The following is a 14,556-nucleotide window of genomic DNA, read 5'->3' on the forward strand; positions in this document are numbered from 1 at the left end:
AATCGTTAATACATCTAAGCCATCGAAGTTAGCCTGCCTTGGTCAAAGAAAATACTAAGTGGCGCACGGTGATTAAAGCATCCCGTGACAGTGTGCTCCAGGTATGTTGTGAGACTGTGAAGCTGGTGTGCCTGACGGCTAATTAGGGTTATAGAGAAGCAGAGATGGGTGGTGGTGGAACCGACATGGTTTTTAAAGGAGCTAAAATAGAATTTGATTAGGATTTCTCTTGCAGACGATGATAGAATGGTGGTCACGCTGGTCGAAGGCAAAAAAATATCAGCCATTGATGATGATTAAATAGAGATGAATGATGGTGTGGTGGTGGATTTCATTGAGTGAAGGGGAAGACAATTTGAATTAGTCAATCCATTTTGAATTGCATCGAGTAGTTTTAGCAAAAATAGGTGGAATATATGTTGAATGAGCTCGAGGTCTGTTTCTTATCTTGACTTTTTCAGTGTTTCACTTTTTCAGCTATTGACCATATAAGATTATATGCATAAACTGATTGTAAATATTACAATAAGCTTTGTAGCTCTTAAAATTCAGCAAAATTTTGTAAATGCTTTTTAAGGTATATATATATATATATATATATATATATATATATATATATATATATATATATATATATATATATATACACCAATTTCATACTAAACATGTTTTATATGCATACAAATAGGTTTTGTATATATATATTTTTAGAAACGTATTTGTATATATATATTTTTTATAAACACCTATTTTATAATAAATACATTTGTATATAAAAACGTTTTTCGTTTTTTATAAAAAAACACAAATGTATACAAAAAACATGGGTTACAAAAATATATACAAACATGTTTTTATAAAGAAAGTGTATAGTAACATGATTTTATAAAAAAATGTATCGAAACATTTTTATAAAAGGAATATATAAAACACCTCTTTGTGTGCGTATAAATACATAAATATATAGAAATATGTTTACATGTTTTTATAATTAAGTATTTTGCATACAAAAGTGTTACAAAAAAGATTTTATATAGAAAATGAAGGTTTTTATGTAAAAATATGTTTTTTTTTGTATAAATACGATTTTACAATTCAAAAAATCATATTCAAAACAAAATTTAAAAAAAATGTAAAAATACTAAATTTAAGATGACTTCATAACAAAATTTTAAAATCGGTGCCAACAATGTAAAATTCAAACCAAATTTGAAATAAATTTAAAATCTAGACCAAAAATGTAATTTTTAAAAATTAGATGACCTGTTAACCAAGTAAAATGGTCAAAATGAATATAATTTTTTGTTTTTGTGACGTAATTAACTAAAAAAAATACAAATTAAATCGATTATGAGTCCTTAAACATAAGGACTTTTTGATAAAATTCCTTTAAAAAAATTAAGCCTTAAAGAAATATATTAACATAAACACAAAGAACTACATCCAACACTAATACAAAATGAGAATAAACAAAAAATCTCAATTATATAAGGTTATGTATGGTGTGATTTAACGGCAATGTAAAACCTTAAGTTTTTACTAGTTGAGACGAACTATGTCGTTTTTAAGGCAGACTTAAACCGACACTTTAATTAATAATTCTCTCTCTCTCTCTCTCTCTCTCTCTTTATATATATATATATATATATATATATATATATATATATATATATATATATATATATATATTAAAACGTAACGTTAAATACAAATATTGGAATCATGATGAGCATTTTAGACCTTACTATAACATAATTTTATATAAGTAAATATAATATGGTTAGTACTTTGTGGTATATACAATGCAATACAATGCGATTATTTAATATATATATATATATATATATATATATATATATATATATATATATATATATATATATATATATATATATAAACCATCTTGCATTCTCTAAACTTATGATAAATACATATATACTTGCTTGAAACCATATTCCATTACGAAAGACATAACACGATTTTGGTAGGTTAGCCGATATGTATTGGGGAATTCAAAATAGGGTTATAGAAAATCTAGATCACAAATAGGAATCGTGTAAATAATTTCATTGTTTGATATTTCGACCCTATATGTCTTGGGTATCACGAAATCCAAACTAGGATAATTCCTGAAGTAACAATTCTGATTTTAGGCACAAAATCAAAATCAATTTTGATAAGCTGAAGAACAAGAAGAACCATGCGTTATTTTTCTCTGTGTTTCAATCTATATACCGTTTCCTTAACTTATCCGAACAACGGATAAATGGAAAATGATTTTAATCTTTTCAAGAATGACAATTTAGTCCTTGTACTGTTCTTAAAATCAGAATTAAAGTTCAGTACTAATAATGTTTAGTCAATACAAGTGTGCATTTTCGCGCCTCCTAACTTGTATTATAACAAAAAAACATTATTTTTGAAACATTTGTTAAGTCCATTACACTAAAATATATTTGGTGATAAAATAACCAACAATATGAGAATGGTATAACCTGATTTTTTTGAACATTATATATTCTAAGTTAATGAACCGCAAAACAATAGATGGGTCGTAAAACAACCATTCATAACCCCAAACTGTTGGTGAGTTATCTCCGAAAACAGTAAAACTACAATTTAATAACGACCAGTGCCATTACATATATTTAAATTCGACACGGTACAGTTCATTATTGGTATCAGTTCCGATACAATACCAATACTAGATCAGAATTTGATACTAAATACTCATCACATTAAAATTTTTGAAAATAATTCGGACAAAAAAGTTAAAGAATAAACTGTTAAAAGGGTTTTTTTTTTTTCTTTTTTTTTCTTGACAATGTGAATTAGACTTTTTTTTGGTTTTCATTTCTTTAATTCTAGAAAGGGCATAGACATAATTCATGTCCAAAAAACGGGTATAATCGTAATTGACAATCATAACCAGATCTGGAAAGTGGGAAAATAGCGTTTCACTTGAAATTAAGCAAAACGTTCTTTCTCCACTCGTTGATAGAACAGGAAATCAAACTCCCAAAAACCAGAATTCAATCAACGAAGATGATGATGATGACGACAATGATCATAACTAGAATCATTTTCTTGCTCCTGTTTTTGTCACACGCAATCGCTTATACACGGTTTAATCTTTCTCATTTCATCTACCCGAAAATCAGCGACGAATTTCGCCCTCAACCATCTCTTTTCCTAAAGGTAAAACACTCGATTCATGTTTAACTCGAATGTGTTTCTTATAGTGTCACTGTCGTCAATTTTTGATTTGCAACTTTATTTCTGATTCACAAATTCGAAATAAAAGTCGTTCAAATAATCTTCAGTCAATTGACGAATTGAACAAAGTGTTTACAAATAGCTCACCTCAATTGATAATTAACTTCGTTGCTCTTTATTATAGGATATTCTAGGAGAAATATCTGCTACTGAACACTGGAAGTCGGAAGACTTTAGGGTTTCGAATCTGGAAATAGAAAAGGTTAAGTTTGGGAATTTGCAGAGATACGAGATTGAGTTTCTGTTAAGGAACAAGAAAGATTATGTATTCAATTCGGTGGATAATGTTTCTTCATGGAAGAGATTTAAAGACAAAGAAGGCGATTTTGAGGTTATGGCTAATGAAGTGAGTTCAAAAGCAGTTCTTGGATCAATTCAAATCGAAGGGCCTGTTGAATTACTAGTTTCTGGAGACAATGAAATGTCTTTGCTACTACCAGTATGCTCCTTTCTCCAAACCTCCATCCTAATTCCTACTAAATTTTCTTATTTTTAATTTTCTTTGAGGTTTTGTTTATACCTCTCTTTACAATGTGTTTCAGTGGAACACATCACATTCTGGTCTGAAGAGGATACTTGTTGGAGAAGACGTAACTGTAGAAGTGAAGAATGCAAATGAAGTCTCTCTTTTTAAAACATCAAATCTTGGACAACAAGCAGATTCAGAACATAATCTTATTGATCATATCTTTCCATACATGACATGTACACCATTACTTCCAGTAAGAATTTCTGGATCTTCATCTGTAGTTGCCTTCAGGACTCAAAATCCAGGTGCACACATCACATCAAATCTTCTATCCAATCATGTTATTGAATTACTACCAGATAAATGTTACTCCACACATACATATAAGAAACAACCATGTCCTATTAAATCATTGAGGTTGAGGATAAGATTGTTGGAAACAGTATTGAAGAGCTTATTAGGTGATAAAATTGGTTATGGGGCTAAACTTAAAGCAAAGATTGAAGCATCAACTGCTTTTCGTTTTGTGATTGAAATAGAAAGGAAAATTAGGATGAATGATACTCGGTGGACTACTATGGAAGAATGGAGAACAAAGCCTAGTGTTGAGCATGTATGGTTTGATGTATTGGCAAGAATTGAAAATAGGAGGTTAATGCCAATAGTTGTTAAGAAAATGAAGCCTTTTGTTGGAGTAGATTCATTTGCTTGGAGTAATTTGATGGCAAATATGTCTTTTACTAAATTGTCATCTGTTCTTGTAGCTCCTGAGGCTCTTACACTTGATGTGAATTGGTAGGAAAATTGTATTGTGGAATAACTTTCATCCTCATATGTATTGAGTTACTTGTAAAAAAGGTTTATAGTTTGGAGTTTGTAAATCGAGTTCAAATACATTGTAAGAGAGAGAAGAAAATGAAGATTTGAGTAATGAAGAACCAAAAGGGTACATTTTTCATTGCAAAAGAATTTCTCCAATACATGATGGAATATAGTGTGATTCTTTATTGTTAATTAATAGAAGTAAGCATTATGTTTTGAACTCTTGATTTTGATTACTCAACCAATTGATGGAATGAGCATTGGACATTGGACATTAAGGTGTTGTTTGTTTTTTAATAAGTCAAACGTCAGTCTGTGGACTACATCTGCAGAAGAAAAGGTGGACCAAAAGTGTCATAAGCTATAAAGTTTAGTGGGGACCACATCTGCAGAAGACGAGGTGGACCAAAAGTGTAATAAGCTATAAAGCTTAGTGTGCGTAGATTACTGTAAAACCATATACATTAGCCATTACCAATATAACAAAATTTTTAACTATATATATGCAATAATGACAATAACATTATGTGATTCTTAATATCAACAAATGAGCTTGTCATTCATTTATAGATTTCTTTCCATAAAAGAGAGTGAATAACATACTTTCTATTTTGGAATTCAATTCAATGTTGTGATTATTCCCATTTCATCTAACCACTTTTATGACTTAGCTAATTTCACTCAAAATTGCTTATCCAAGCAATTTAGCGCCTTATAACCATTAACCCTTGAATTATAGAGTTAACTCATGCTAATAAAATAATAGCATTTTCCACTAAAATGTGAGTCCCATGGGGTATCCCTTTTTTATGCTCTACCATTATTTCAAAATACATTAGGGTTTCCCTCACTTTCCCATTGCCATTTAAGTCATTACCCCAAACCCCTCCAAATTTTACCAAACCCTTGTTAAGATTCAATCCACAAAAGTTATAATAAGATATCATACCTTGATTTTTGATTGTTAATTTAACATAAATATGTTACATTTTGCCAAAATCTGACTTTAATCACTACAAAATCACACATACCAATTTTAAGGAAATGTTAAGGTCGATTTGATTTTGGAATGTTAATTTAACACCAATTGATTACACCAAGTTGCCACGTAGTGGCGGTGACGAATTTAGAACCCAAAACCATGTTGTTCCTTATGTAAGTGAAACCGAAAAAATAAAAGAGTAAATAATACTAAAGGCGGTCTATATATAGATACGCCCATGTTGCGATGTCATTATCTTTTATTCGTAACTTTGTAATACACATGAAAAAAATATACAAAATTATAGATACCATGAGGATTGGTACTTATACGGTATACAATATATCTTTACCTACACATTAGACATCTCAATCTTTCTTTCGCTTATGTCATCACTACCTTCACCAATTTGCTTCACACTCACACTCATACTCACACCCACAATCTTATATTTATACCAATTTGCACACATCAAATAAACCCCTAAATTCACTAAACTTAACACTGCTAACAACCAATAAAAATAATTCAACTTATCTCTATTCAAATTATTACTACCTAACCACCCACCACTCACTTTATTCACCACCTCCACCACAATCGAGCTCAAATAATATCCAAAAGCCAATGAACACCATGAAATAGATGTCCCAAGTGACTTCATCCCCGATGAACTCTCTTCATAAAAAAATTCCAACAACCCCACCAATGTAAACATATCCGCCACCCCAAAAATCGCGTATTGAAACCCTAGCCAGAAAACCGTTAAAGGTAGCGGGCCCGGTGAATCCACCATGTTGTTATCAATCGCGACGTTTTTCCGGTGGGTTTCCACGATTCCGGCGACTACCATTGAGATAATGGAGAGGATTAATCCGATTCCGATTCTTTGAAGGTGTCTGATTCCGGTTGGAATCCCGGTTACCCTTCTTACCAATGGGACAAAAACCCGATCGTAAATTGGAATTAGGATGAACATGAAGAGAAGCGGGATTACTGGAATTGAGGGACCCGGGACTTTGAAACCGAGGAGGTTTCTGTCCATGGTTGTGCTTTGTTGAATGGTGAAAGTTTGAAGTTGGGCTAAACATGTGTTCATGAAGATCGTGCTTAGTATAATTGGGAGCATTCGGATCAGAATTTTTGTTTCTTCGATTTGTGTTACTGTGCAAAGTTTCCATGACCCGGATTGTTGTTGTTCGGATGCATCGAGTAATGTTGTAATAACTGCTGCCTTGTCAAGACATCTAAACATGAAAATGAGGAATTAGAAATGATAAAAATAAACATAAATGGGAATGTTTGGATTTTAAAAAATATAAAACCACACCTGAATTGATTTGTTCTTTGAACAATATCCGCTTCTTTGTCATGAATCTCATGCAACTCCTCTGTGGTCTCTGGTATTGGTATATTGCGGTTTCTAATAGCCACCACAAATACCTGAATAATAGAGATATTGTTAATCCATGTGATGATCTATGACTATTAGGATTTTAAGCTTTCTAGGGCTGATTTCGATGATGTAGATGATAAGGGCATTGACGTCTTTTGCACAGACAAGAGATTTAGAGCAAGTCCCTGACCTTGTTCCATCCTTTTAAGGTGACAAAAGTTGTGATTTTTGTCTCATTGATAACAATCAGGTCTAGTCGAATGGAGCCAAACACAGTACAACTTGTTATGTCATTTCCTACGTAACAAACGGAGCCGAAGGCTCCGTTTGTTATGCAGGACTAAACATGATGGCCTTGTACTGTGTTTGGCTCCATTCGACTAGACCGGATTGTTATCAATGAGACAAAAATCAATATTTTTGTCGCCTTAAAAAAGAGGAACAAGGTCGGACAGGGACTCGCTCTCAATCACTTGTCTGTAAAAAGACGTAAATGCCCTTATCATCTATGTCATCGAAAATAGCCCTAGAAAACTTGTCGAGTCATAATATATACTTATGTTATTATACCTTCAAAATTCGAAGAATTGGGCTTTCTCCTTTGGGCACATAACTCCGATATGTGGATTTCCCCATGAGTAAGAAAAGAGCTGCTACTAAAACAGCTATAGAGCACACAGTAAACCCCCAATCCCAACCTTGGTTTGAACTAATCCAGACAACAAAAGTGACACCAAATATAGCTCCAGTTGTGACACTAAACAAAAACCAGTTGAAAAAGCTTGCAAGTGATTCCGCCTCTTTAGGGTCTCTTTCATCAAATTGGTCAGCTCCCAAAGAAGGCAGAGCACCTTTAATCCCACTGCTCCCAAATGCAATTAAATACAGACCTGTAAACAATATTGCTTCTTGACCACTTCCTGCTGGCTCACATTCACTCCCTAGGCTGGCGTTACAGGGGATCGGTCTTAACTCTTGGAAGTGTGCTTGAACTGCTAGAAGTGCATACCCCTGAAAGTTAATGAGTTAAACAGATTATTTATGAAATTGCATTTTTTTTTTCTATATTTAATGTAACGTACCACGACTTCAAAAGATGCAAATAAAATACAAGTCTTGAATCTTGATAAGTAGGTGTCGGATATGAAACCTCCAAAGAGTGATAGTAAAAATGCAGTGCCCATGAAGTTTGTGAGTGTTGTTGCTGACTTAGTCAAACTGAAGTTCATATAACCATAAAAGTAAGTCACCAAGCTGACAGCCATTGATAAGAATGCCATGTTCTCAAGCCCTATCATAGCTGCATAAATTGTCAACCAAACAACTGTCAAGAATAGATGCAAATTCAACTAGAAAGCGAAAAAAAATCTTTGGTTTTCTTTTGTTATGTAGGAATTACGATAGGACATGGCAGAGCAGGTTGTATTGTGTTTGGCGTGCATTGGATAGAGACTGAGACCGATGTCAATGAGACAAAATTTGTATTTTTTATTCCAACCAAAAAGGTGGAACAAGGTAGGATAGAGACTCGCTTTCGATCTTTTGTATGTGGAAAAGACGTGAATGCCCTTGTCCTCATCCTCGAAAATATCCCTAGAAAGCTTTTCTAGTCCCATTCTTGTTCATTGTAACAAACACAGCCTTAGGCTGCGTTTGTTAGATGTGACGTGGCAGGACCGGACTAGGCAAGCTTTCTAAGGCTATTTCCGATGATGAGGACAAGGGTATTTATGTCTTTTGCATAGACAAAAGATCGATAGCGAGTCTTTGTCCTACTTGTTTCACTTTTTTCATTGGACAAAAAAAATACAATTTTTGTCTCATTGACATCGGTGGTCTCGGTCCAGTGCACGCCAAAAACAGTATAACCTGTCATGTCATACGTAACAAACGGGCCTTATGGCTTTTAGATGCCAACATTTTTATTAGCTTAAAAAAAATACCATATACAAACATAGCAGCTCTCGTGCCACCAAGCCTTTTTTGGTGTCTAGGTTGTATTTTGACATGTCCACCAATCCCCTGCAAATTGTCATACAATGTGTGAGTATAAACTGGCATGTTAATTAAAAAAAAAATCAGTATGCAAGTGTTACCATTTTATGAAGATCGATCTTCTGTTCTTCAAAGTTTGGTGTGAATGTGTTTCTGACATCTTTCGAGGTTGTTTTTATAAGGGAGGAAGTTTGTCTTATCACTTTGAGGAATCAAAAAGCATCTTTAAGGTTTGGAGAAACTTGTCTCTCTATCAAATAAACAAAAGGAATGTCAAAACGTATTTGTTCTTTTTATATCTTTATTTCATATATAATTAATTATATGCAATATTCCAAACTCTAGTAGGAACATGTCTACATCTGTTTGATTGAAACTGCATTATTGATTTTTTTACCCTGTTGTCATTTACCTTTTTTTTGGCGATGCCACAAGATTATACATGTTTTGCTGGTTAAGATGTCTTAGTCCCTGTCCATTTTTATAATTGGGTTAAATTAAGGTATAGCAATGTACTTTTATTGTGTTTATCATCCTATATATGATTTGATAAATGCCGGACCTCTCTCTTCCTTTGTAAGAACTAAACATGAAGCTACGGTGCTTATGAATTTTTCAAATCTTGATGTTTTGGGAACTCCGATGAAAATTCAGGATGGCAAGTTGACTTTGTGGTCAAACATATATTTTTGATTTAAAAAATTAATATTTCAAGTTGCATTTATAATATTTGTTGGTTGTTGTCTTGGATTAAACAAATCTGGGTTTAGTGGTATCTTTGACCAATTATATATATATATATATATATATATATATATATATATATATATATATATATTAGTCATATCTTGAATTTTAAGAGGTACAAGATACAAACTTTTTGTACAAATCAATAATGCATAACAAAACCGTTAATGCTTACCAAAATTTTGAAGACTTGAATTAAGGAATATTAATAAAAAATTAATTTGGAGCAAAATAACAATTTTAAAATATTAAATTCATCAATATAAGTTAATTTACAATTCTTAAACTAGACACAGATAATAATTAGTTTACATCAAATGTATAAACATACAATATAAATATAAGTTCTAACATAAATATTTTAATTAAAAGTAGTAATTTTTCTTAATATATAATAACTAATAACAAAATCTAATAATTATTCTCGTAAGAAACTATTCGCCAAAAAAACTATTTATCGCCGCTACCTTGCGCGGGCACACATCGAGTGTGTGTGTGTGTGTGTGTATATATATATATATATATATATATATATATATATATATATATATATATATATATATAATGCTGGAATATTTTAAATACCAATTTAATTGTCATAACAATAATAATACTAGTAATAATAGTTATTATAAATTTATATATATGTTTTTATGTATTTTTCAAATATATTAATATGTTTTTAAAGGTATACATTTGCTTTTAAAGGTATACATACGTTTTGATAAATATAAGTACTATTTTTTACATGTATAACTTTTTATTTGAAAAAATATATATTCAAATTATAATATACAAAAAAACGTATTTCATATTTATATACGTTTAAACGTTTACATATGTTTGCATACGTTCAAAACGTTTATATATGTATTTAGATCGTTAAATAATAATAATAATAATAATAATAATAATAATAATAATAATATATTTCCGTTATACTACATATATAGGAATTCGGAACTAATAGCACATAACGAAGTGTAGTTAGGTCGAAAAGGCGTTGGACATCCTCATAGGAGGCTCGAGTTCGGATCCTGGCAACCTCAATTCTTCAGCCTTCTTTCAAACTTTTTAATTAAAGAATGGGTGCTGATGTGGTGGCCTTGTCTAGTAAGCAGTTCCTATTGGCTTGGTGACCGGCTGAGATTGGCTAAACCGGATAAAAGGATGAAAATGATAAAATCAACCAAAATCTAAGGTATTATTAAAAACTAAAACTCTTCAAATGGTAAAACCAAACATTTCTTGAAAAACTTAAGGGCTTTTATAACAATATCCCCAAACAAAAAGAATCAAGCATAAAAGGGTGAAAATATGATAAAATCAACCAAAATCTAAGGTATTATTAAAAACTAAAACTCTTCAAATGGTAAAACCAAACATTTCTTGAAAACTTAAGGGCTTTTATAACAATATCCCCAAGATAAAAGGATAAAAATGATAAAATCAACCAAAATCTAAGGTATTATTAAAAACTAAAACTCTTCAAATGGTAAAACCAAACATTTCTTGAAAACTTAAGGGCTTTTATAACAATATCCCCAAACAAAAAGAATCAAGCATAAAAGGGTGAAAATATGATAAAATCAACCAAAATCTAAGGTATTATTAAAAACTAAAACTCTTCAAATGGTAAAACCAAACATTTCTTGAAAACTTAAGGGCTTTTATAACAATATCCCCAAGATAAAAGGATAAAAATGATAAAATCAACCAAAATCTAAGGTATTATTAAAAACTAAAACTCTTCAAATGGTAAAACCAAACATTTCTTGAAAACTTAAGGGCTTTTATAACAATATCCCCAAACAAAAAGAATCAAGCATAAAAGGGTGAAAATATGATAAAATCAACCAAAATCTAAGGTATTATTAAAAACTAAAACTCTTCAAATGGTAAAACCAAACATTTCTTGAAAAACTTAAGAGCTTTTATAACAATATCCCCAAACAAAAAGAATCAAGCATAAAAGGGTGAAAATATGATAAAATCAACCAAAATCTAAGGTATTATTAAAAACTAAAACTCTTCAAATGGTAAAACCAAACATTTCTTGAAAAACTTAAGGGCTTTTATAACAATATCCCCAAACAAAAAGAATCAAGCATAAAAGGGTGAAAATATGATAAAATCAACCAAAATCTAAGGTATTATTAAAAACTAAAACTCTTCAAATGGTAAAACCAAACATTTCTTGAAAACTTAAGGGCTTTTATAACAATATCCCCAAGATAAAAGGATAAAAATGATAAAATCAACCAAAATCTAAGGTATTATTAAAAACTAAAACTCTTCAAATGGTAAAACCAAACATTTCTTGAAAACTTAAGGGCTTTTATAACAATATCCCCAAACAAAAAGAATCAAGCATAAAAGGGTGAAAATATGATAAAATCAACCAAAATCTAAGGTATTATTAAAAACTAAAACTCTTCAAATGGTAAAACCAAACATTTCTTGAAAACTTAAGGGCTTTTATAACAATATCCCCAAGATAAAAGGATAAAAATGATAAAATCAACCAAAATCTAAGGTATTATTAAAAACTAAAACTCTTCAAATGGTAAAACCAAACATTTCTTGAAAACTTAAGGGCTTTTATAACAATATCCCCAAACAAAAAGAATCAAGCATAAAAGGGTGAAAATATGATAAAATCAACCAAAATCTAAGGTATTATTAAAAACTAAAACTCTTCAAATGGTAAAACCAAACATTTCTTGAAAAACTTAAGAGCTTTTATAACAATATCCCCAAACAAAAAGAATCAAGCATAAAAGGGTGAAAATATGATAAAATCAACCAAAATCTAAGGTATTATTAAAAACTAAAACTCTTCAAATGGTAAAACCAAACATTTCTTGAAAAACTTAAGGGCTTTTATAACAATATCCCCAAACAAAAAGAATCAAGCATAAAAGGGTGAAAATATGATAAAATCAACCAAAATCTAAGGTATTATTAAAAACTAAAACTCTTCAAATGGTAAAACCAAACATTTCTTGAAAACTTAAGGGCTTTTATAACAATATCCCCAAGATAAAAGGATAAAAATGATAAAATCAACCAAAATCTAAGGTATTATTAAAAACTAAAACTCTTCAAATGGTAAAACCAAACATTTCTTGAAAACTTAAGGGCTTTTATAACAATATCCCCAAACAAAAAGAATCAAGCATAAAAGGGTGAAAATATGATAAAATCAACCAAAATCTAAGGTATTATTAAAAACTAAAACTCTTCAAATGGTAAAACCAAACATTTCTTGAAAAACTTAAGGGATTTTATAACAATATCCCCAAACAAAAAGAATCAAACATAAAAGGGTGAAAATATGATAAAATCAACCAAAATCTAAGGTATTATTAAAAACTAAAACTCTTCAAATGGTAAAACCAAACATTTCTTGAAAAACTTAAGGGCTTTTATAACAATATCCCCAAACAAAAAGAATCAAGCATAAAAGGGTGAAAATATGATAAAATCAACCAAAATCTAAGGTATTATTAAAAACTAAAACTCTTCAAATGGTAAAACCAAACATTTCTTGAAAAACTTAAGGGCTTTTATAACAAGCTACAGAGCGAACTCATATATCGGTTGGGAACCAACGAACCACCGAATAACAACCATCGGATGATTCAATTGATCATCCATTTAGATTAAAAGTATTTTAATTATAAACATAGACACATGCAATTTGCGAACTCATATATCGGGAGGGAACCAATGAACCACCGAATAACAACCATCGGATGATTCAATTGATCATCCATTTAGATTTTTTTTTTCTTTCTAAATTAATTCGTTTAAACTATACATCAAATAAAATAACACTTGAATTCAATACATATCGATCGAAGGCAAACGGGCAATAAGCTGCGCCGCTAGATTAAAAGTATTTTAATTGTAAACATAGACACATGCAATTGCATTTACGTATCCTGATACAAATCGTTGATCTATTGCGTGGTTTCTACTGATATTCCGAACACAAGAAATTTGTAATACACGTAATCAATTACATATATTTAATTTCAAATCATAAAAAAAAAAAGCTAAAATTGTTAACAGTTACAATGCTTGAAGTAACCACTAACACTTTTTGTGATGATTTTGCGATTAAAGGTTTTTTTATCTTTATTTGTTCATGATTTTAATAATCGAATGAACCAAATAACATAATATTCAACTACAGAGATTGGATCAAGTAATGATGATAATATTTCATTGCATTCTAATGAACTTGCATTTTTTATGTAAATAATCTTTGTACAATACAAAGATATATACTATGCGCTTAACAAATGCATAATTACGCTTATGTTACATACAAAGTTTTAATGGAATAATCTAAAACACCAAATAACATTTTGAGATTCAACTTGCATTTCAAAAATTGCATTTCTAAGTTGTATGTCAAGTATACTTTTATTTTCATATAGTTTATCTTAATTTTTAGTTCATATTAAGCGTGCAATGAACACGTGTACAATTAATTGCAAATAATTAAGGGAAAATGACTCTTGAGGGTAACTAACTGTTGCTTTTGTTTTCATTTGGTACATTTTTTTTTTTTTTGTATTCAATATTAAATACCATCGAACTTGTTGTTTGTGTTGATCATAACCCTTTTGACTGGCTCTTGACCTGTGATAGCCGGTCAAAGGATTATGGTGAACACAAACAATAAATTCGATAGTATATTGAGTACAAAAAAAGGAAGGGGACCAAATGAGAACAAACTCAATAGTTGGTTACCCTCCTGAGTCATTTTCCCGAAAAGTTAAATGAAATTAAAGTTGCAAAATTATTAAAGACTACAACCTTCTTTGGTCATAACATATATGAAGAGCATTTCGGAGG

The 14,556-nt window shown here is 30.6% G+C and overlaps 2 protein-coding genes across 2 annotated transcripts; one reads left to right on the plus strand and one right to left on the minus strand.

Moving 5' to 3' along the window:
• Positions 1-2,918: 2,918 nt before the first annotated feature.
• On the plus strand, positions 2,919-4,626 carry LOC145096857 (signal peptidase I). Its single transcript, XM_079034217.1, has 3 exons — positions 2,919-3,198; positions 3,401-3,715; positions 3,819-4,626. The coding sequence occupies exons 1-3, from the start codon at positions 3,046-3,048 to the stop codon at positions 4,542-4,544; spliced, it is 1,194 nt and encodes a 397-aa protein (XP_078890343.1). The 5' UTR covers positions 2,919-3,045; the 3' UTR covers positions 4,545-4,626.
• Positions 4,627-5,753: 1,127 nt separating this feature from the next.
• LOC145096858 (protein NRT1/ PTR FAMILY 4.5-like) lies at positions 5,754-9,139 on the minus strand. Its single transcript, XM_079034218.1, has 6 exons — positions 9,042-9,139; positions 8,889-8,967; positions 8,028-8,245; positions 7,516-7,956; positions 6,880-6,992; positions 5,754-6,796 (listed from the first exon to the last, which is right to left on the minus strand). Exons 1-6 carry the CDS (start codon positions 9,042-9,044, stop codon positions 5,902-5,904), a joined length of 1,749 nt encoding a protein of 582 aa, XP_078890344.1. The 5' UTR covers positions 9,045-9,139; the 3' UTR covers positions 5,754-5,901.
• Between the last annotated feature and the right edge of the window lie 5,417 nt (positions 9,140-14,556).

Source organism: Lactuca serriola, chromosome 4 (genome assembly GCF_051521515.1).
Source record: "Lactuca serriola cultivar US96UC23 chromosome 4, Lser_US96UC23_V15, whole genome shotgun sequence".
NCBI lineage: Eukaryota > Viridiplantae > Streptophyta > Magnoliopsida > Asterales > Asteraceae > Lactuca > Lactuca serriola.

What these genes read in the sequence shown, in the direction of transcription:
- LOC145096857 (XM_079034217.1), top strand. Translation starts at nt 3,046, where the DNA reads ATGATGATGATGACGACAATGATCATAACTAGAATCATTTTCTTGCTC. An exon ending in AACCATCTCTTTTCCTAAAG is followed by an intron (nt 3,199 to 3,400) that starts GTAAAACACTCG and finishes TCTTTATTATAG; the next exon opens with GATATTCTAGGAGAAATATC. An exon ending in AAATGTCTTTGCTACTACCA is followed by an intron (nt 3,716 to 3,818) that starts GTATGCTCCTTT and finishes AATGTGTTTCAG; the next exon opens with TGGAACACATCACATTCTGG.
- LOC145096858 (XM_079034218.1), bottom strand. An exon ending in TTGCATCTTTTGAAGTCGTG is followed by an intron (nt 7,957 to 8,027) that starts GTACGTTACATT and finishes ATTAACTTTCAG; the next exon opens with GGGTATGCACTTCTAGCAGT. An exon ending in CAAAGAACAAATCAATTCAG is followed by an intron (nt 6,797 to 6,879) that starts GTGTGGTTTTAT and finishes TTTCATGTTTAG; the next exon opens with ATGTCTTGACAAGGCAGCAG.